General features: G+C 39.6%; 1 protein-coding gene across 1 annotated transcript in view; it reads left to right on the forward strand.

Moving 5' to 3' along the window:
* Positions 1–7,543: 7,543 nt before the first annotated feature.
* LOC116528592 (potassium voltage-gated channel subfamily H member 5-like) overlaps positions 7,544–24,534 on the forward strand; it is a 116,063-nt gene continuing 99,072 nt past the window's right edge. The window contains exon 1 of the mRNA XM_032245913.1: positions 7,544–8,431. Within this exon, the coding sequence (XP_032101804.1) occupies positions 8,359–8,431 (73 nt within the window). The 5' untranslated portion in view covers positions 7,544–8,358. The remainder of the gene's footprint in view (positions 8,432–24,534) is intronic.

Genomic DNA, 24,534 nt, shown 5'->3' on the forward strand with positions numbered 1-24,534 from the left:
AGCCCCTAACTGTGCCTCCAACTCTATCTTCTACTTAAAGATTCAAATTGTTGGCCGGGCGTGGTGGCTCACACCTGTAATCCCAGCACTTTGGGAGGCTGAGGTGGGTGGATTATGAGGTCAAGAGATGGAGACCATCTTGGCCAACATGGTGAAACCCTGTCTCTACTAAAAATACAAAAATTAGCTGGTCATGGTGGTGCATGCCTGTAGTCCCAGCTACTCAGGAGGCTGAGGCAGGAGAATCACTTGAATCCGGGAGGAGGAGGCTGCAGTGAGCGGAGATCATGCCACTATGCTCCAGCCCAGCAACAGAGGGAGACTCCGTCTCAAAAAAAAAAAAAAAAAAAAAAAAGATTCAAATTGTCTACTGTTTGTCACATATCGCAAGCTTTCCTATCATTATGATTTCCTTTTTTTCTAGTTCTTTCACCTAGAAAGCCCCCCTCCTTCTTCCCACCAAGAACACCCATTAAGGGAACAAACAGAAGCTGAAATCCAGCCCACAAATATCTCATCAGCCGGTGTGCTGTGACTTGACCCTATGACTGGCCAGAGGGACTTCTTTTCCTAATTCTCAGGAAGATGCCAAAAACACTAGTGGCAGTTCTGGTAAAGAGGCACATAAGATTTCAACCAATTTTGCAATCTTTTCTTCTTCTTCTTCTTATTGTCTTACCAACATTGAGATGCAGAGTGAGGTGCATCGTTGCAATAGAGGAAGAATAGTGTGGTATTAGAAGAACTCACAGGAAGGGCTGCTTACCAGGTTGTGGAGAGTCAAAGAAGGCCTCCTGGAGGCAATGACAACTCATGTAGGATCTGAAGGAAGGTGACTAGTGATGCGGGACATTGGTAGGGGAAGAAAGAGACAGCATGGTAAGCACAAGGAAAACAAAGCAATGTAGGGGGCGAGGAAGTATGAAGGTGGAGGGTTGGATGGGGAATGATGAGAGTTGATCCTGGGTAGATTGGCAGGAGTCAGATAAGGAAGGATATGAAAAGGCCAGGTAAGGGCTTTGAGCTTTCACCTGGGGGCAAAGAGAAACTTAGAAGTGTTTATGAGGGGAAATGACATAACAGATTTATGCATTAGAAAGATCACTTTGTCTATAGCACTAAAGTGGGAAAAAATGAATTGGAGTGGGGCTTGGAAAAGGAGATAGAGAGGAGTATGTATGGTCAGAAAACACAGGAAGCAGGGAGACCAGTTGGAAGTCTGACGTGGAAATCCAAGTAAAAAACGATGGAGCCTGACCTGGAGCAGTGCCAACGGAGGGAGTGAGAGCTGGATAGTTTAAAGAGGTATCTGGGAGGTTGAATGAAGAGGACTGGGTATGGAGTGGGGGCAGAGAAGTGTTGATGTTACTAACTTGGATAATTGACTAGATAGAAGTAGCTTATGAGATAAGCAACACTGGAGGGGGAGAGGGTTTGGGCAGGCTGTAAGATGATTCATTTATTTTAAATATGTTAGAGATTCTCGTGGAATTGCCATTCAGTCCATGGGTATGGGTGTATATAGTTGCAGGAAAAAGGTCTGTGTTTTGGAATTCAGATATTTGTGGATTTCTATGTATGTGCATCTCTCTCACTGGGATTAGGGACAGTAGTCTCTGTTTTCAAACACATGAATATCTATGCAGCAAAACATGCTCAATATCCACAGCAGATAGGCCCGAGAATACAGGTGGCCTCCTAACAGTTCAGGTCAGGTTTTTCTGGCAAATGAGTTTGTGAAAGATGTATGAAAAAAACCCATTAGGATATCAGAGTTTTCTATTTCAGAAAACTAGATGCAAGATTGTCCACCTGTACTATCTCATTTAATTCTTACATCAACCATATGAGGTAGGCATGATTAATTATTTTTTTTACAGAAAAAAACCTGAGGTGCAGATAGGTTAATGAAAATGCTGAGATCATAGCATCAGTATTCAAAACCAGTCAATCTAAGGTAGGAGAGTATTTAAAGAAGAAAGGATTAGTAACAGTCTCAAATATCATAGGCAGGTAAAGTAAATTGACAGTGAAATTGCCTTACTGGATTTGGCAATTTAAAAATTACTTTTGGGGAGGCAATTTCAGGAAAGCAGTTGAAAGGAGGCCAGTTTGTTGGGAGTTAAGAATGAAGAGGTAAGAAAGTGGAGATACCTAGCACAGACTTCTCAGAAGATTGATCATAAAGTGATGGGAGAGACACAGCCAAAGCTTGAGGGAAATCACAAGTGAAGAAATAATTTTGAAAACATATTAAATGTCCAAGTGAGAAGTGAGGGGACAGTCAGTAAAGTGAGGTCTCCCCAGAGGCCCAAATGAATAGGATCCAGATCAGCGATGGAGGGATGGTGAGAGGCCCAAATGAATAGGATCCAGATCAGTGACAGAGGGATGGTGAGAGAAATTGCTTTCTATTTGTTTGGAAGAAAGAAGAAAAGGAAGAGAGAGCAGTGGCAGGAAGTGTTAAGAATTGACAGCATGACCTGTTTTCAACAAGTCATCTTCTGAGACTGGGAGGTGAAAAAGTGACAACTGAGGTGTGAAAAGAGACAAAATGCTTTGAAAAACTGCAGCAGATAATGGAAGACACTGCTGATCAGGGATGTAGAGAAGGACTGGTCTGCACTGAGAAAGTCAAGTTCAGTCTGGAGGCCTTCAATGTATGGTGCATTAGCCTTAGAGGTTTTGTGGTTCTCTTCTGGGCTGCTCAGCAGATACAAGTACAGAGAAACTCACAGTTGCATATACTAGAGCCTTTGTGGGACAGGTGAAACCAAAGTCTGATCCTTGGGAGCTGAGGATTTTGCTACAGTATTGAAACACCAGAGATTCCCATAGGATGCAGCCTTGCTCTCCGTTAGTGGTTCTAAACCTTGATACATATAGATAATCATGGCTGGGTGCTGTGGCTCATGCCTGTAATCCCAGCACTTTGGGAGGCCAAGGCAGGCAGATCACGAGGTCAAGAGATTGAGACCATCCTGGCAAACATGGTGAAACCCTGTCTCTACTAAAAAAAAAAAAAAAAAAAAAATTACAAAAATTAGTTGAGCATGGTGCAACGGTCCTACAATCCCAGCTACTTGGGAGGCTGAGACAGAAGAATCACTTGAATCTGGGAGGTGGAGGTTGCAGTGAGCCGGAATCATCATGCCATTGCATTCCAGCCTGGGCAATAGAGTGGAAAAAAAAAAAAAAAGAAATCACCTGGGGAACTTTAACTTAAAAAAAATAGTAATGTCTGTGACTCATCCTAGGAAATTTTGATTTACTTGGTCTGGGCTGTGGCTTTGGGACTCTTATAAAGTCTCCAGGTGATTGTAATGTGCAGTCAGGATGGAGAATTATTCTTCTTCTAATCTCCGGTTCCCAAAGCAAGTTAATAACCTATACCAGCCAGGATAGATAGACTAGGTTATGGCATAGTAACAAATAGTGCTGGATTATCAGTGTCTTAACACAACGAAAGTTTATTTCCGGCTTATGTAATGTCTACTGCAGGTCTAGGTAACTTCTGGGCAGGTGTTCTCCTTGTATTTGTTGGCATTCCCTAGTCACTGAGGCAGAGGAAGAGGAGGATGAGAAAATAAGTCCTGGTTCTTAGATGCTCACCTGGAAGTAACACCCTTTCCCCTCACTCCTATTTCACTAACAAGCATTAATTCATAGCCACACTAATTTCAAGAAGCAGGAAAAGGCAACTGGATATTGGTGAACCTCAGTAGTGACCACTTTCTAGAGCGTTCACTAAATGAAAGTAGAATGGGAAAAAAAGGCTCATGTACTTACTTTCAAACACTTACATAGTGCTTATTACCTGTCAGATATTGTCTGCAGTGGCTTTCAAATAGTAACTATTAGCACTCCGTATCAGCACTATTAAATAGGTAATGATTATCCCCATTTTACAACAAGGGAAGTTGTGGTTAAATAACCTGGCCTGGGTCATATAGCTAGTAAGTGAGGGAGGCAAGATTAAATTCCAGGTAGTCTGGGTCCAGAGTCCCTGCATTGAGTCTCTAGTCTGCTTTCTCTCAATTTAGGTCCTGTGTGGGGGCAGCAGATAGGAGAAAAAGCAGAAGATATAGGTGTAAATGTGGGACTTGGTGCATGCAGAGGAATTTAGTAATGTTTGTATACTTCACTGCTAGAGCTGGGATAGGGCTTTGGGGAAAGGCAGGTAGCGAGGCTTGGGGAGGAAAAAATGGAATGGAGTGATACTGCTCTAGTGAGGCCAACCCTGGAGGCCATCCATGATAGGGAATCACTTTTGCCCCTTTCCTTTTTTTCTTCTTCCCATTCCTCCAACACAGCCACCCATTTAGCATCTACAGATTGTAACGTGGATCTGTACTGGGGTTTGCTCAGAAACGGAAAGTAGGAGTTAGGAGAAAAATTTCCCGAGAAAGTAGTGGTTGGATCATTTGCACATACGGGATCAAAGAGTAAGTGTCAAACTGAACCTATTTCTAATGCATTTTCTGAAAATTTACATATAATTACAGCTACTGTTAAGTAAACCGTATTTTAAAAATCTTCGGAGGAGGGGTATTTGATAAAAGAGTCCTTCAGTGAACCAGTAGTAATTCCAAATCATCACTTCCAACATCAGTTTTCTAAGCTTCATGTTTATATTGGTTTCGGTTAGACTGGAACACACCTGCAGTTCATTCAGCCAGCTTTCATTCTGCTGTGACTTAGGAGTCAGTGGACACTTCTGGGGACTGGAATTCTTGGTGATCACAGACAACGTCTCTCTAATTACCATACCCGGAAGGACAGAAGAAAAGAACAAATGATTGTTTTGAAATGGAATTTTGGCAATAAAACAAAATGAAGCCCTTTCTTTGTGGGACATTGAAGCTTTCTAATTCCTGTCTCTTTCATCTGTTAAATCTTGTAGTTTGTTCACAATATATGGAGTCTGCAACACTCTTTTAAAATGCTGTATTACCACCCTGTTGAAATTGGCCAGCACCTTCCTTAAGGCCAGTCAGTCTATATGATGCTGCCACTCGATTTTCCTTGACTCTATTTTGATTAGGAACAGTTGCAAGTTCCCAATCAGTTCTCAACGGTTGCCAGGGGTTTCTATTCTCATGGGCTGCAAAATCAGTGATGGCAGTAGAGATCCTTGATGTTGCTTGTTGTTACCACAGTAGCCTAAGATTAGGTTATTTTCTATTATTTACAAGGAGCTCTGGCTACAGGGTGAGGAGACCTGATTCTAGTTTCAGTGCAGGCTGTTCTAAAGCATTGTGTCATCTGGGACAGGATACTTCATTTTTTTGGGGGTCTTGGTTTCTTCCTTTATAAAATGAAAACTTAAACTAGAAGATTAAGAAAAGTATGCAGCCTTTTGACACTTCTTAACTGCCACATTTTTATGATCATTAAAATAATGTAAACGTTATAATGCTATGGAGTTGTTAGAAACAAGAAAGGATGAATGTCATTTTAATCAAATCTGCAGATGGAAACAAGGAAGTTCTACCAGTAACTTTGTGACTGTGTCTTAATGGAGTCCAAAATAATTTCCTCTTTGGGAAATGTGAGCTAATACACCCACAGAGGAATCATTAGGACAAGGATATATATATATATATATATATATATATATATATATATATAAATATAAACATATACATACTAGATGGGAAACGCTGAGAAGCTGAGATTTGAAATCAATACCCATAGGTGAGATGTGGGCAGCTGATGATATGCAAAAGAACATATAGATTTGAAATATGCTCTGTTAATGATGATGATGGAATTATTATAGCATGATGGAAGTCTAGAATAGCAATGAATTATACATGCTTAAAAAATAAGCCTGCCTATTCACCAACCCAGCCAATAAATAGCTGATTAGGATCATTTGAACACAGGTCACAAAAGACTCGATAGAGTGGGAAACTCAATTACATGTTTAAGGTTGCTGTGGTGATGGCGGTTTCAGTTTTTCCTACCAACTGCAAGGAGGGAGTTGTAACCTGGCCATATCTCTGAGTGCTGTTGTGGCAAGCTCACTACAGATTCAGTCTGCACCTGAGTCGCTTGTTATTGAACTAAACACACCTGATGTATTTAGACATTTTAACTGTAAGGGGATAAGCTCCATGCCAGCAGTGCTTCCTGTGGAAAGCTAGAATAGCCTAGTGGTATTCCACGGAGTCTCTTGGTCTTTCTGCATAAATATTTTTAGCGGAATAAAATTGCCTTGTGTCAACCTTCTGGGTTTGCTCAGCTGCCTGGGCTCTGAAAATTTCAGAGAGGGAAAGAGAGAGAAGAGAGGAGAGAGAGAAGAGAAAGAGGAGAAAGGAGAGAGAGAGCAGGAGGGGGGGAAGAGAGAGAGAGGGGGAGAGAGAAAGAAAGAGGCAGTGAGAGAGTGTTAGGTCTTGTCTTGAGGTCAGTTTTGAGGTCAGTGATTGGTAATCTAGAGGGTTCCAAAAAAGGACAGGTGCTGAGATGTGTACTCGGACCCCTGCCTGGGGATTCCCCCTGCTTCTGGTAATCTGATAATTTCTAATGCAGTTACCTCTCCTCTAGCACGTTGTGACCCCAGCAAAAGGGGACGCAGCCATCCAAATATTCTTTCGCCTTCAGCACTCAAGACTTCGCTCCACCACCAACCACTGACTCCGGGGCGGTGCCCTTCTGGTCCCCCTCTCTTTGACCCTGTTTACACAATCGTCCTTTTTTGACAGGCCCAGGTGCAGCCCCTGGAGAAGAGAGGACGCCTTACACTTATCGTATTTACCTGGAGGGCTTGTTAAAACAGATGGGTCAACCCAATCCTCAGAGTTCCTGGTTCCCTAACTCTGGGGTAGAATCCAATAATTTGCATTTTAAACAAGTTCTTAGGCGGTGCAGATGCGGATGCTGCCACTCCGGGCCACTCTGAAAACCACTGCCTTAGATCAAAGGAGGTGCCTCGGCGTGGGCTCCTCTTTCCTTTCCATCTCTCTCTGCCCGCTTCGCACTTATGCCATTTTCCCTTCTCCGTGGCACATTCAGGCTTTTGGACTGTTTGTAACGGTTCCACTCCTGTCCATTCTCAACACCTGGGATTTGGAGGGGAGGAGGAGTTGTTAGAGGCGATTCCTGCCCTGCCTCACCCTGGCGCATCTTCGCCCCCGCAGCCTCTACCGTTTCTCCATCGCTAACGCTGCCCGCCTCACTCTCCGTCTCTCGGGTGGGAATTATTCACCCTCTCCCCCTACTCTTCGCATCAAGTGCAACCTTCCCCAGAACTTTGCAGCGGTGGCGGGCTCGCGGCTCGCCTCCTGCGCTCAGCGGTCCTGAAGGAAGCTCCCCGGGCGGCCGCCCGCTCCCCCAACACGCCCAGCCCGGCCCGGGTCGCCGGGGCCATTCCGGGAGCCTGCCGCGCGCTCGGACTCCCGAGCCCGCGCTCCCGCTCCGGGGGAGGGGTAGGGCGGTGCGGAAAGCGCCAGTGTTCAGGAAGGTTTCGGGCGCCGGAGCCCGGAGGGGGGCGGTAGCAGCGTCAGGTGGCTGCTCTGCGTCCCCGCGCGCCGACCAGCCAGTCCCTGCCCGGCTCTCAGCCTTGGCTGGAGCGCGAGCCGGTCCGCACCTCCGCCCCGGTAGCAGCGTCCGCGCCAGCAGCCCGGCCCCGGACCCGAGCGGGAGACGCTGAGATGTGAGCCTCCGACTGGCCACCGCTCTCTCGGGCACCCGCCTTTCCCACTCCTCGGGCCCGAGTGGACCGCGAGCGCTCGCCTCGATCTCCGGGGAGAGGAGCAACCGCCAGGCGCACAGCCCGGCAGAAGTTGGGCTGCGCTGGGCGGCGGGGAGCTCGCTGCGCTAGGGGGTGGGCGAGGAGACCCGGAGACGAAGGCGCGGGAAACGAAAGGGGTCTCGGTGTGAGCTGAGGGGCTCCTGGGGGAGTGGGGGCTTGAGTTTGCTCTTGCGCTCCCCCGGCCCTGGGGCGCGGGGCAGGGGGAGAGATGCGGAGCCCGCGCCCGGGCGCCTGCCGCCGCGGTAGCAGCCTCAGCAGCAGCCTCAGCATCAGCACCGGCGGGACAGCGACAGCGGGGGCGGCGCAGGCGCACTGTGCCCCGCGGAGCCTGCAGTTCCCGAGCCCCGTGTGCGGCACCGCCACAGTCTGGGCAGCGGCGGCCGGGGGAGCGCTACTACCATGAACTGCCTGGTCCTCCTCCCCAGAGCTGCTCATCCGGGTCGGGCTGGAGACACAGTCAGGGGACCCCGTCGCCGCCGCCGCGCCCCCTCTTCTTTCGGCTCAGTCTTCTCTTCCACCTTTTCCTCCTCTTCCTCCACCTTCTCTTCCTGCATCCCCCCCTCCCCCGCCGCGGATCCTGGCCGCTGCTCTCCACACCCAGGATGCCGGGGGGCAAGAGAGGGCTGGTGGCACCGCAGAACACATTTTTGGAGAACATCGTCAGGCGCTCCAGTGGTAAGGAGAGTTGTAGTTCAGAACACCCCCACCTCCATCCCGCCCACACGCGCCCCTCGTCCTCCCCATCCCATGCCTCTCCCAAGGGGGGAGGGGGATGCAGGCAGCCTTACCTGGTGGTTTCAGTTACCAGTTGGGCTGGATTTGGGGGGTGGGGGTGGGGGTGGCAATGAGGTGGTGGAGGAAAGTTAGTTGCATCCTGACTCATCCCCTCCCACCTGTCCAGAGCCCAGAACTGGAGGAAAGAAAGGGGTTGGATAGGGTGTAGTAGGTACATCTGGAGCATACAGTTGAGTTTTGCTTTTATTTTTCTTGTTCTTCTTTCTCCCACATTTTTTCCCAAAGTGGGCAGCAGGGACTGACCAAATTCTGAGTTAATCTCAGTGGAAAGGTTTCCCTCAAGTTGGGAATGGCTGCAAAAGTGGCTACTTAACGAGATTTAAATCTCTGGAAAGGCTTTTGGCCCTCATGGGCACGGGGAAAGGTGCTTTGTACTGGGAAGAGTAGTTGGGGTGGAACCTGAAAAAGAGAGTTCAGTGACTGAAAGATGGGAAGGCAATTACTGTGGACAAATTGGTGTTTAAAGTTTCTTCTTGCTATGTTTTTCATTGTGTATTGGTCTATATATTTCGTTTGACTTAAACACTAGAAACATAGAAGTGAAGCAGTAGCTGTTGTGCTTTTAATGCAATTAGAAAAAAATTCAAAAAGATGCGATTTACCTTGCTTCTGACGTTAATGCTTTCTTGCCTTAATGTGTCTTTAAAATACCATCCATTTATACATTCATTTCCTACAAGATATTCAGGATGGGAATGGTTATACATTTCCACATTTTAAGACCTTATAAACTTTGCATCTTACTGAAATATGCATTTTCTACTTGTTTTTAATTCTTTTGTATAATTATAAACTTCATAAGTAAGATGTTGAATATCTTTTAAAGTTTTTCCTTCAGAGGCTGTTATTTTGAGATCTCTTGCTTGGAGAATAATGAGAAAGACATTTCTGTATATGGAGTAGAGTAGAGCTTGCAACAAAGCAGTGGAAATACTCTATGCAGTTCCACAGTACCTTGTTTATTCATTCAATGAAACGATATTTATTTGGGTGCCTTATACCATAGACACTCTGGTTTCTTGGGATTAAGAAACTAATTAATACACATCCCGTCTTCTTAAGAGTCTCCCTGCCTAGCTGGAAGCACACAGAAAGACAGAGGCACACTGAAGTGATAATAAATGATTAAATAAACCATCCTTACCTAAATGGTAGATTAGATTATACGAATTCTTAGATTAGAATCTCTTTTTAAGACTATGCTTGCAAATATTTCTCCTCATTTTGAGACTAACCGTATTTAAGTGTCTCAAAGTATTTCCCCTAAATATCTGACTTGGTATTTGTTTTTAATTTGAGGTTTTAAACTTTATTTCTTCATTTTGGCCAATGCCTGAAACAATACAAGTCTAAAGCAGTTGTGTTGTATTTGGGTTGGAAAAAATAGCTAATAGGGTCTGGCTTAGTATTCTTTTAAATATCTGTAATATTTTTGAGTTATATAAATTCATAATGGTAGGGAATTTTTATACTTCTACATTACCTTCTTGTATTAATATTATACTAAGCCTGTAATACAAGAGGATGTTACTCTTAAGACAGTTTGGGAGAAATGTAAGGGTTATTGGAATTAGTTAAGTATATGTCTTATTTCAGCTTTCTCATCCTCTTGGGTTATTTCAATTCCACGCAGTTTGGTCTATGAGAGGACTTTTCAGAGAAGGCCTTAAAAAATCAAATCTCCAGGCTTACGATTGCTCTGCTTGATAAGGAGAAAGAACATGAGAATCCCTTGACTAAACTTAATAAAGCAACTTTGGTTGAAGCTTCTTATATATGCTGTGAAACTATGAGATAGTTTTTTGAATTTTTACAAATTGTAGATATATTATGAAATGAAGCTTTATCTTAGGTGGCTTAGAAATGTCTGTTTCTGTTGCCTCCATTTTATATCTACCACTCAAAGTAATATTTTATCTTTTTGCATTTCATGTTCATAATTGTTTCATTGGTTAAATGTTTCTTTCCTGGATTAAACTAAGTGCAAATGAAAATTTATCTGTTCTGGCATTTACATGCCACCTCTAATTGCTGTCGGGTCACTTTGAATACCACTGCTCAAAGACCCTGAACTGTTTGAAGTGTGTTAGATATTTGTAGTAAGTATATAAACAGGTGTATGTGATAAGTGCTGAAACGTCTCAGTACCTTTTTATAGGAAGAACCTCAGAAATTGAGAATTGTGGTATTAAATTGTCTATACATTCATGGGGGAATATCCCGCAGTTGTCATTTCTATATGATTTGGAAGAGAAATAGAAAAATTTATTGTGAGAAATTGTTTAATTGAGACTAATAGAAAATTCCCCTCAGGATTCTCACAGATGGATCAGGTTTGTCACTTTGAAGGTTTCATTATTCCCTAACTTAACAACATTGAAAGTGAAGTGTTGGCAGAGCTTTAGTAGGAAGAGAAAGAATAGAAGCCAGCACTCCCAATCTATTTAACAATTGAAGAAACAGAGGCTGGCATTGTCTTTTTATCTGAACCCCAAGAAAAGCTCTTTCTGATTCAATGTCATTTTCTTCTTATGAAAAGATCAGACCTTATAGTAAGAATCAGCTAAACATAGAAATATGTATTGAGAGATACACAGATATTACACAGGCACATAGGTAAACACTCAGATGGTCAGATATCCATCCAGAAAACTGAAAAGAGGAATTTCCTACTTCTCCTGTTTTGAGATTTGTCTGTAAAGTGTGTCCACCACCCTACAGACACAGAGGAAGCAAACTCTTTTTCTCTCTCTTGCACACAAGGAGCAAAACACAGATGTGGAAACAAAACACAGAGCAGAGAGAAAGGGTGGGTTGGGGGGGAAGGATATTATGGGACATGAGAGGGAAATGGACGCAAAGAGAAAATGTCAGGCATTTATTTGTCCATGGATATCACTAATGAATTGAAATCTCAGCCAGTTACAAATTTCCCAGAACACTTTTTGATGATGTGGAACAAAAGAGCAAGAAGTGTGGCATATTTGAACATCACTTTTATACCCAAGGATTTCCTAATAAAGCCCCAAACTCTTTAGATGCCGTTTCCCAGAATAACAGCATTGTATTCTGTGCTCCAGAGTAGCCACTATAACCTATTTGCTATCATGTCACACTTCTTGAGATTAGATTTTTATTTTCCTTATTTAGTTGACTCAGTCTGTTGTGAGTGAGCATTACAAGTTGTTACTGGTGATTCGAAGTCTATAAAATAAATAATAAGGGCTGCTGAGTAGGATGGATACACACACATTTTATAGCCAAATCTCAAAAGAAGCAAGGAATTCCTCTTTTTAGTTTTAAGATACAAGATCATTTCTAGACAAAAGGAATTATAATAATTCTTAGCATGTGGTTCTAGTAAATAAACAGTGTTATTATTCTAAGAAGTTGTAAAGGTTAAAGTATAAATGCTATAGGACTGTTCAGACAAATTTTTGGCTAGTACAATCAAGCCGTTAGGAAGGAAGGTTTGAGGACTGTGTGGTGAGTTCATTACATCTGAGCAATATCTCCTAGAAGGCCCTTGCCCCTAGGGCTTACAGACTAGATTTGTATCTACAACATTATTAGGATACCTTCCATTATTTAAATTTCAATTATTTATGCAAACTATTAATCTAAATTGGGCTCTAGGGAGCAGTAAACTTGTGGGTAGAGGTTAAGTATCTGGAAGAAAGTAACTGTTTTTAGGACTTTTAGGTTAAAATTTAGATTCAAAAGACAAAAAATATTTCAAAGTCCTTCAACCTGATTTTGTCTTTGGGCAGCACATTTTACTCATATGCTGTCTTCAATTCCTTAACAAGTAGGCAGAAATGATTCATTTGAGTGACAGTAAACTGGATTGCTATTTTGAAAAATTATAACTACAAATTAATATCCCTTACCTAGAAATTATGGTTATTGAATATTTTAAGCATTATGAAAAATTGGAAGTTTATTTCAGTTTTGTGGAAAACGGGAAGTGTTTTTCTTTTTGGGAAAAAAAGGAGTTCAGGAAAGAAGAAAATAGAGAAGGTAGTATTTTATGAACCACTTACCTTTTGAGAAGGAGAAGCTCAATATCCTCAATTTTTCATTCTGCTTGAGATGGCTAGGTTGCACAAGCACGTTTTTAAATACTCAACTATCTCTTACTTGTAGAAAACTCAGAAATATTTTTCATGCTGTAATTGACATTTGTACAAGCTGAGATCTTAAAAGAAACCTGTAAGAGAGGAAACCGAACTAGTGATCTATATACAGGACAAAAAAGGAATAATAACTTTTAAAATTAGCCAATTTAAAAGAAATGATGAAAAACAAATGGACTTTATTTTGGTTGTTGTTGTTAAAAAGTTATTGACATTTTTTCTTGAAAGGCTTTCTTTAACATCTAAGACACTCTTCAGGAAACATTGATAAAACCACACAGTGTTATTGAAGCATTGGTTACTCAGGTCTTATAATGTACCTCTTTAACATTTAAAATATCAAAGAGGTTGAAATTATACTGACCACTTCCTAAATTGTATTTATAAATAAGCCACAAGATTGTCCCTTGCCTTAGATTCCCACACTGTGTTATATAATGAATGCAGCACATTGCTGATAGAGGGCTGCTTATTTCAAGATACTGTTGTCTTCCCCTTTTCATCTGTCTTTTGCTTGATTCCAGAAGTAGGATGTGTAAGAAATCCATTTACCAAGCCACCTTGTAACCGACCTACTAAAAGGACCATATAAACATTATTTTTAATAGAAGGGAGTAGCTATGATTATTTTAATGTATAGTGACTGAGTAGATTTCCTAAAGAAACCCATTGGTTTAGTCAGTGTTTATCTTTTTCTTTCCTTGTGAGTCACAGCCAAGTTTCTTAGCTTGGTGGAACAATGCCTCTGCATTCTTCAGAGTGTAGCCCAGGAAAAGGTGATATTGTTCGCCAAAGTACTGTAGTTAGTATTTACCACAAGAGGTCACTCTGGGTTCTGTCACAGGTGAACCAAGTTAATATTTTTCTCTTTTTCTGTTCTCTCTCCTCCCACTTCCCGCAACTTGCTAACGCCCCCAAATTTGGCTGGGAGGGAGTCAATGTAGTTAGTTGGTCCTCTTAGAAGAAAATATCTAAAATATAAGACATACAGGAAAGTTAAATGAAAAAAAGATATTAATTATTAAAATTTTTTAGTTGATAGTGATCAACATTTTATAACAACACGAATGTGATACTAATAAAAATTGTTTCTGTAAATAAATGGATCTAAATACATTTTAGACTAATAGAGTATTTTCTTTAGCACATAAGCAAAATTTTATTGTAATATACAATTTTAGCATTTCGTATACATACAGCATATGAAATATAAAGTCTTGCAGAAACTTCACGCTCAACTTCATAGTGTTTCATACTCAGGAGACTACATATTTCCCACGTCAACAGAGTTTTTCTCTATGAGACATCTTTATATAATTTATATTGAATTGGTGAAGTAGAATCAGTTCATAACAGTGCTTTAATTTTATCAAAAGATAGTTTACAAATTTGTAGCTTCTTCCTCTGGATGTTATGTGATTCTAGCATTTTGTTTTTACCCAAATTTTAAAAATAAAATATAAACCTAAATTATTTAAAATTATTAAATATTATTTTTAAAGTTCTTCAAATTATTAAACTCCAAAAAACACAGGATTGAGGATAGACTGTTTTAAGAGCTTTTCTTTCTTGTTAGTAGGTAAATCTGAATTTTGGTTTAAGGCAATTCTTTTTTTTTTTTTTTCGGTAGGATTAGAAACCATATATCAAGAGATGCTTTGAAATGTTCCACACAAAATTGGTTTTAATGGGAAAAATTGAAATATGCCTTAAAGTACTTTTATAAATAAAAGAGATGTGTTGTGAATCAGATAAACATGACTAAGAAATCACAATCCAAAACCAGTGGCAATTATGGTTGTGGAAATTGAGGTCAAAGAAAAAAAAAAAGTAGTGTTGATGTGTTCTAGAAATGGTCATTTATAAAACAGGTTCTTTTACCAATAGCAAAGCAGAATTTAAAAAATTCCTCAGCATTTTTCACTAAATAGCTTAATAATATATGACACAACTTTTTTCGTCATTTAAAGATGATTAAAAAGAATCATTTAAATATTTTATATAGAAGTTGTATATTAGAAAGGCTGGGTCTTCAAATATAGTTGATCAAATGGAGGCAGTAGTAACTATTGTCACATAAATCAGTGTGTATTTTAGACATCATTTTAATATTTGGTTATATGTGGATATTATTACCTAGTAAAGAGACATGTTTTATATACATTCTAGATAGTAGTTTTGTGATATATTAAGTTGCCAAAAGGAAAAAGAAGAAAATTAATGAGCACAGTAATTTAGAAAGAAAGTGTGGCTAGAAAGCTATTTGAAATGTTATTGCAAATAGATTTCTCTTTCCTTTTGGGTCTGATCCCATTACAAAAATATAACTATTGAGTACAAACTCATGTGGACCTCAAAAGAGATGCAATTTGAGGTCCGAGCTTATGTGCACAATCATAACAGTTTGTAGATGTAAGGACATATAATTGGGAAGTCATGAAAATTTTGGTATGTGAACTAAGCTCCTTGAGGATATGGATCATACCTTAAAAAGACAATTCTGTCCTCCACTGTGCAGGGCACACAGCAGTAAGTATTCGTTGAATAAATGCTTTTTTTTGATTTTAGTCTCCTAAAGTAACCAAGACCATAATTAATTTTTTCCCCAAGCCAATGCTGATTAAATCTATTAAGTGAGCATGAATAAGTAATTACATAGTTAAAACTATTTAGTTAATCAATGCATAGATCTGAAAACAGAAACCACACTGCATAGGGCAAATCAGGCGGTGTTCTGAGAGGATGAGAAAGGAATTTGAAATGGATCCCTTGCTCATTTCCTATTCCAAATTGAGGTACAGCTGAAATATGTCTACCATTTTAATTTTAATCATCAAGAGCTTGAAAGCTGGACTCTTTTATACCAGAAAGAACTGCTTAAAAATTTGTAGATTCTAACTAAATTATTTTAACAACTTTGCAGTTAGGAGTTATTGATGGTGAGTTTTATCTCTGGGAATCAATCCTAGCCTGGTAAAGTACCTTCTGAATGAGTTTTGCCTTGGGGAGCAGCTTATAGCCCTGTGCAGTATCCAGCAGAAGAGGAAATGAGTTTTAGATTTTTAGAGACTGCAGGGCCAGCTTCAGCTTGCCATATTTAAAAATCTAAAAATTCAACAACTCACTTGGATTAAGGGGAAAAGTTAACCTTTCTCCTGATCTTTTCTCTAAGCCCTTTTTGGTCTCCTGGCATTTTAAATTTATTTATTTATTAAATTTGAGGGCAAATGAAAACACAATGAGTTTATTTTTATATAATTATAGCATTGAAAAAAATAGAGGGGTTCTACAATGGGGATTAAAGAGTCTCAGAATAAAGACTCCTAAATACAACGCTGATCCTTTTGCTTGGCTCTCATGCCCTTTCTAGTTAGTTATCCATTAATGTGACAAAATTTTATTGAATACCTACTATGTGCTAGGCATGGATCTAGCACTGGGATTCATAATGAACACAAGGACAAAAACATTTCTCCTGTTTTTCTGTGAAGAGCAGTGTGCATATTTACTAGGTTCTAGAGGCCTGCATTAGAGTCATGGCTCTGATACTTACTAGCTTGATGACTTAACTTAGATGTACCTAGTTTCCTTATCTACAAAATACAGTAATAATAGTACCTAGTTTATGGGGTTAGAGTGAGGATTAAGTTAGGCAATACATGTAAGTACAGAGAACAGTGCCTGGCATATAATAAGCATTATATCATACCATTAGTTGTTATTATCATTTAGTTGTTTAAATATTTGAATGCACTATCTATAGTTGATATTTTAAATTCTTAGTCACCATTTCCTTCCGCGCCTCTTTTCAACTAATTTCTCTCTACTCCGTAATGCTGAAAAATTCCTAGAAAATTATAAGCGTGCATTCATTCTTCTTGTAAATCTTAAGATCTTTTGTTGGTCCATATTTTTTCTGGCTTTGCAGGGTTTGCAGTTACACTCGCTTACCCTCTCCACCATTCATCTTTAGCTGTCATGAGTTTACACGCTCTCCTGCCCTTTCTACTGGGTTCCCTTTTTGTTCTTCTCTTCCTTGCTCTGCTACTTTTCCTTCCTGAAGGAGTAGTCACACAAGTTCTCCCTTCAAGTTTCTTTCTTACATTTCCATCCTACCTTTCAGGGAGAGTTTGTCTTCTGCCATAATTTAAACTTTATCTTCTCTGTGCTGCAGGCCTATGTTTCCAATGGTATACAAGATTTCTTTTCTTATGCTACTCAAAAGTCGCCTAAAACTCACTGTGGGCTAAATAGAATTTCTTTGCTTTTGGCCTCAGATTGACATTTTTTTTTTTTTCCCCCGGTATCTCCCTGTTTCTATCCAAAGTGTCTTTGATATTTTTGTTTTGAATCTAGAAATGTTAGGGTCATCTTTGATTTTCCATTCAGTATAATATTAATTTTACTTTCCAACTGGATTATCAATCCTTAGCTTTCCTTACAGTGTCTCTTGTAATTGCTGTGTGCAGAGTGAGTTAATTCATGCCCATTTACTACACTGACTCATCTTAAGGCTTGGAGCATGTCCGTAACTGACATTGTATGCAGCCTATGTGTCTAACTATGATGGACCAAAGAAAGAAATACGGGTCAAAAGGAAAGAGTTGCCTCATTAACTGAGCTCAGAAACAAAAGGTCTCCAAGAAGGAGGAATGAGATGTGTAACACATTCCCCTTGGTCATTCCTAAAGCAAGTTCTGTCTCTACTACAGCAACCATCATCAAGGTAATCTTTCTGGAACTCTATGAGGGCATTTCCAAGGCTCACAGAGCAGTGCTCTCAACTGTGCTCTCAGGCACAGTGTTGGGATAGAAAGAGCAAAGGTGTTGAGTTCTTGACAGCACAGACCCCTGTCTAGCCCTTACGCCGGGTGACACACTGAGGCTCTCCAGAATTGGTACATCCACCTTGTTGGGTTGCTGAGAAGATTGGTGAAGTCGCAGATGAGTAGATCTCCCTCTGTGCCTCATCATAGTAAGGACTTACTACCTATTCACTTTTTAATATTTTCTCTAGGTAAGGTAAGGTAGGGGAGATTTTTTTTTTTAACCTGAAGAGAGCAAGAAATAGTTGGGAATTTCCCAGCAGAAACAGGGGTATCTGAGCTTAAAAGCATTTGAGTTCAATTTACTAAGGGCTTACTTTGGAAAGAATACCAAAACCAGAACCAAACAACCCACCCCTGTCCATCCCCACTTCCCAACAAAAACCTACTGCCTAGAGCAAAATAAGTATCAGTTCTGTTTACTTCAATACCCGATAATTCTTGGAGAAACTGAGGAATAAAGCACAAACATCAGTATCTTCTTATAACCAGCTTAGTGAAATCTGGACAGAGGAGAGAAATGAATTTGTAGCTCTGTATCTTTCTCTTAAACAATTAACTCCTGCTGCATAGAGAGTAGAAATTTTAAAAAAAATAGGAGAAAGCTTTAGAAAATTAAATGGATTGTGAATGCATTCAGAAAAGCCTCCTTCTGTTTTTCTATCACATATGCAGGTTGGACCAGCTTTTTAATTGAAGTTTTTCATCAGTTATCTTGCCATTAGAGTTTAATTGCCATAAAAGGGTAACTTCAAAATATATAATCTCTTCAGAAAAGATGCAGTCCATTTGCAAAAGTATTTAAGGATTTAAAATGATGCTTGAATATTAAATATATACTTTTGTTTCACTTATAAATACATCTTGACTGATTTAGCTTTTATTCCCCAAGATTATATAACTAGTATAAGTCTTATGGCTTCAGATATTTTAAGAAATTTCATTGTAATAAAATTTAGGAAAATTTTATTATATCAGGGTGAAAATTTTCTGTTATGAGGCTATGAATCAAATAGGCCATTGTTGCAGTTATATTTTGCTTCTAAGGATTCTGACCAGTTTTATGTTTTAGAAACTCTTTTTTCATGAACAAAACACCAACTATTAAAAGTAGAAACATTGAATTGTTGAACATTTTGTGGAGAAATTTTTTTAAATAACAAGGTTGCTCTTATGCCTACCACTAGAATTTCAGAAATATATGTTAAAATATTGCATGCATTTTGAACCACTTTGGCTTGATGAAAAAATGAAGTTAATGCCATCAAAGAAACACAGAAACTTAAAAATATACCTTTGATAGTGAAGGAGAGAGAAAGTGGAAGCGTATTTTTATCTGTGATGACAGCTGAACAAGTTTGAATAAATTAACGGATATTTTTTGCATATTTCAAACTCCGACAGTGATGGTCTGCTTAATGTTGCCAATATCATTGTGTAATAATTAGTGTCATTGTGGCAGGTACAAAGCATGTCTGCACACTTGCTATATTGCTAGAGGATTGTTGTAGGATAAAGGTGTATTTTGTAAGGACATGAAAGAGAGCAGGCTTATATTCTGTCATTGACATAGAAATGGACGGTGCACATACCACAAATCAACATTGTGGATGTGGACATGACATACATTATTTATGCTTTTGTTTAGCCATCTGTCCCAAGATTTTATTTAACCCAAATACAATTCCTATATATGCTTCAGAGTGTTCACTATCATTGTTTTATAAATGTAATTAGATCTATAGATATCACTCATCCAGAAGACACATTTAAAAAATAGACTGCATGATTTAAATTCACAAGTTTCCAGATGCCATTCAAAGTGTGGGAAAATCTGCTTGGCAACACCCATCCCCCCACCCCGCCCTGCCTCGCCTTTTTAAACTTATTGTCAATTTCTTGGAAAAAAAAAAATAATGTCTAAGCATTGCTTTATAACTGTTTATTGACTGACTGTATGACTTTAAACAGGAATCAGAATTTTTTATTTGATATAGTCATAAAACATTTGTGGGTGTACAGTAATGAACAAACAGACTTAGTTCTGACCTCGTGGAACTCAGAGTCTGGTAGGAGAGGCAGGCATTCCCCAAGCCCACATCAAATATGTAAGTACAAATTGTGGTAAGCATTATGGATAAAAAGGGGAGGGTGTGATGATCATGTGTAACAAGATCTAATTCTGATTGGGCGGCCTTTCTAAGGAAGTAGTGTTAAATTGATACCTAAAGTGAGAGGTAACAAGAGGATAGATGGAAAGAAGAATATTTCAGGCAAAGAGAAAACATGTAAACATTCCTAAGGAGAAAAAGAAAATGAATGCCTAAGTTTGTGAAGCTTAAAGACTAGTGCAGCTGGATTGCCTTTGGTGAAACCAGAAGAAAGACAGTAGATAAGGGTGAGTGACAGTTAGGGGCCTAACTATTCTGGGGAAAGATTTTGTATTTTATTCCTAGCACAGTGGAAAAATCTCATGGTCCCAAAAGCTACTTTTGTAATGGTTGAAGGGAGGAGGAGCAAGAATGGGAGACCAGCTAGGTCTGGTCTCTGGGCAATAGTCCAAACAAGATTTGATGGTGGTCTGGCCTGGGATGGTAGTAGTGGAGATGGAGAGAAATGGATGCATCAGATATGTTTTGTTGGTAGAATTATTAGGATCTAGTAATGGATTGGATGACATGGATGAGGAGGTGTGAAGGATGACTCCCAAGGTTTTGGCTCAAGCGTCTGCATGCAGATGGTGGTAGGGAAGAGATCCTTGCGATGCGAGAAACTGGAGGAAGGCCATGCTTGGAATGGAACTCTAAAGACCATCTGCATCATCACTGTCATTTAGCTCCCTTTTCTTTCCCATGAAGAAAAGAAGAATGCAGCCAAAGACAGCTTAGCTCAAAAATGTGTACAGATGTGATTTCCACGTTCTACTTGCAGAGTTCAGAAAAGAGCCAGGTAGTTAGCTTGGACAGTCTGGTCGCTCTTGTGGATTAGAAACATGTAGTTTCAGATTTTGATAAGAGACTGATTTGGATAAGACTAAACTTTTGAATAAAACCAAACCCCAAACCAAACCTAATGCATCAAGTTTTGGAATGTATGTTCTTTGAATGAGAGCACTGTGGAGGGTGGAAGCTGTGACTGCGTGCGCTCTGATCCCTCCTCACTGAAGCCCCGGTGATCTGGAAGAACAGCTTGAAATAACCCTCATCTGGGTTTCTCGTCTTGCCTGCCCTTCGCTTCTGTTGGAGGAGCTCTGTGTCCAGGGCTTGAGGGCTTTGAGTGAGAGCCATGGTTTCTGGGTGGTATGCTTCTCCAAAGTTAGAACTACATGAATGCAATCGGGGAAAAACGCAGTTGGCTTTCTTCAGACACTGCCCTGGAGCTTGGCAAACCTATACTCTAGTGAAAATTGTTGTGGTTTTTGGTGAAGCCCTTTTTCTTCTCAACTCCATTTTTTTTCTTCCCCAGTACTCTAAATTTGTGTGTCTTATCATTTCTTAAAATAATTAAAAACTGCTAGGCCTCTGAAAGACTTCTCTCTGGGGGTAATTTGCATAAAAAGGTAAAAAGGAGAGGGAGTCAGAGGGTTAACTCCCTAAAAAAGGTGTTCCACCCTTTTTTTCTACACATCTTAAAAATTGTATATATTTAAGGTACATAACGTTGTTTCGATATACATATAAATAGTGAAATGATTGTACAGTCCAGCAAATTAACCTATTCATCATCTTCCATATTTACCCATTTGTGTGTGTGTGGTAAGAGCTAAAATCTCTCTTAGCAAATTTTCAGCATACAGTACAATATTATTAAGTATAATATTAGTAACTGTAGTCCTCATGTTGTGCATTGGGTCTCTAGACTTATTTATCCTACATAACTGCAAGCTTATATCCTTTGATTTCTCCCATTTGCTTCCCCTGCCCACCACCATTGTTAATGTACACAAGATATCTGGGTCCGAGAAGGATATGATTATCATAAAAACAAAACAGAAAAAGCGCCAAAGACCAGTATAATCATGTTGGATCAGCTCAGAGGAAACCATTTTTACCCTGCTGGAATTGCCATAGAAAGAGAGGAAACATCCCACGTACTTTTATATTGCCTTTATTGACTGAATATAACCTTTCTTTGCCTAGAATTATCAGCCAGGATTATTGATCCCATGATTTGTGTATGATTGCCTTTAGGAATGGGATTAATAAGTAGTAGTATTAACCTAAGTCTAGTTATTTACCTATTGTCTGAAGAAATTGCTCTATAAAGAGGAAGTGCCTCCTTATATTAAAACAAAAGCGCCGACAGCAGTTCACAAATAGAGACTGATGGAATAGAAAGGAGGTCTGGTTCTGTCTTTTCCTTTACCAGATACTCTTTTCCTATATTGGACAAGTCCTTTAAATTTCCTGGTCTGTTTTCCCATCCATAAAAGAAAGGAAAAGATGCAGAAGATGTGTGCATTCTGGGGTCACCTGAGGATCTTGTTAAAATGCAGGCTCTGACTCAGAGAGTCTGGGGTGGGTCCCAGATTCTACATTGTCAATAAACTACCAGGTGATGCTGGTCCATATTTTGAGTAGCAAGGCACTGGATCAAAGTGTGCCAGACTTGGCTGAGCGTGAGACTTACCCCATGTCTGTATTTTTTGTATTCACCTCTGAGGGAGTCAATTCAGAGCATCTGCATTAGAATTTAGCGATCTCTATTTTTGACGTTCGTGACAAGATTCTATTGCAGCTGCCAGCATTTAGGAATTATTGCCCTAGATTAGTGCTTCTCCACCCTGACGGCACGTTAAAACTACCTGAAAGATTTAACAATAAATATCCATGCCTGGGTTCCACTGAAGACCAATTAAAACAATCTTTGGGGTGCAGGGACTGGGATGAATAACTCCTGTGGCCCCTTCCAAGTTCCCTCAACTTCCATTCCAATCAACTGTGTGGTCAAGATTGAGAAGCACTGGGAATAATCCCTAGGGAGCCATTTGGAATGAAGGGTTTTTGATTCATTTTTAACCTTCTAACCCTTGAAGAAAAAGTGCTTGCTTTATTTTATGTTCACCTCTGGTAGGATACTGCATGGTACTGAATGAGTATAATGGATTGTTTTCAAGTCTTAGCCCCTTGCAGATGCATTCCAGAATCTGCTGACGTGGAATTACAGCCTCTGAAATCCTCACCTCCTGGTGGGGATAATGTCCTGATTCTTAGGCACCTCATAGAGGACCATATTGTGTGTTTGATCCATTTGGAGATGGAATGTTTGTAAACATCTTTAGGGACTGAAACAATCTGGATCTCAAGGAAAGTTCAATTTTCCAGAATTAATGGCTCAAGTTCCTCTAAGAGGTGTGAGGACAAACCAGAATTGGTTTCCCTGTCAAGACTGGTGGTTAAGAATGGTGATGGTCACTGAGATTCTGAGCAATTTCTTTAAAGGCATCATGTTTCCAAAACTTCTAGATTCTCTCACTTTCTAGATTTGTAACTCATTTGCTTTGCAAAGAAGTTATTCCTCTGTAATCAGATTTCTTTTCCACAACATGTTTTAAAGCTAAAGGAAATTAAAATTTTCTGGGAAGCAATTTTAATTAATTTGCTATTCTGTTCTTAATATTGATTAATAATATATTTTTCATTTGTTGAAATAAGAATTTTCATGACTACAGGGAAATGCAATAGTTATATGAATATTTCATAAACACATAGAGTGTTTCATTGAACAAATAGAGAAATATTAAAAAGAAGCTTCTGGATAGTTAATATTCAGCAGTTCTATCTAATTTAGCCTTAATTAAAAAACCTGTCTCCCTCTCGTTTTTATTTCTCATTTTTCTCAAATATTCTGTAGTTTAGTTCTCAGGGATAAATATAATTTTATAGGTTTTGGTTTGCAGGGTCAACATTTAACAGTTTATTTTTTCTAGGTTCTTACACAGATATATACATCTTCCCTGCCACACACATACCAAGCTACCACTGCATATATGACCCAGTAATAGAATCTTGTACATAATAATAATAGCTTATAAATACTTTTTGCTTTAATAGTTTATAAAGACTGCTTACTTTATTTAGTCTCCATAACTACCCAGAATGGTGGGTATTACTATCACCAGTTTGTATATCAGGCACCCAATAGCCTAATTAAAAAACTCCCCAGCTGTTTCACAGAAACTTCCTGTGTAGTGTGGAGGAAGTATCCAAGTGCTGGGAGAATATTTGGGTCAGGGCTCCTTGTGGTGTATTGATTGTTATAAGTGTTTACCACTTGATAACATCTTATATAGACTTAGCACCATGTGCACTTTACTCAACTATGGTTTTATAAAACATTCAAAAATGGTAAAAGCAGTTTCCATGTGTGTGCTCCATAAACTCAGAGTGCGTATAGTTAAAATTAAGGCCTCGAAGTAAAGTCTGGTGATCACAGTCCAATGACTTAACTCTTTGATGGTCTTAATTACTGGACTTCAAGCATAAAGATCGAGAACATATTTCCTAGACGATCTTTTAGTCTAAAACTTTAAGTTGGTTTGAAAAAAATCTCTTTGGGCTGTTATATCTGATTGACTGTGTGAGTAAATACTTTTAGGGTATACCTGGCAAATACTTGAATTATCCATATTCTATATTACTGGGTAAAATGTAGATATTTTGAAAAATGGGATTGAAGAGAAAGGCAAAGTCTTAATTACCTACTTTTGATTCTAACTTCTGTGTTCTTCTCCCCAAACAACTCTGCTTCCAATCTAACAGGAAGAGCTCTGCAGTGAGTTGCTTTAGGACTTTTCCTTCATTCTTAGCCTTCCTACTTTTCCATCTAAGGCAAAAAAAAAAAAAAAAGTGGTGCAATTTCCACTAGGAAGAGTTTAAATTTGCAGTTATCTTAGTCAAGAATTAGAATTTTAAGGAACATGTGCTCTAGTTGCCACTTCTGACCTTGGGAATCTAGGCTTTGTGAGTCTCTGACTTATTGCCTGATGAGTGATCAGTAAAAGAGGAAATGAACTTGTTTT

This window comes from Sapajus apella, unplaced genomic scaffold (assembly GCF_009761245.1).
Source record: "Sapajus apella isolate SASKATOON/1434 unplaced genomic scaffold, GSC_monkey_1.0 scaffold59, whole genome shotgun sequence".
Lineage (NCBI taxonomy): Eukaryota > Metazoa > Chordata > Mammalia > Primates > Cebidae > Sapajus > Sapajus apella.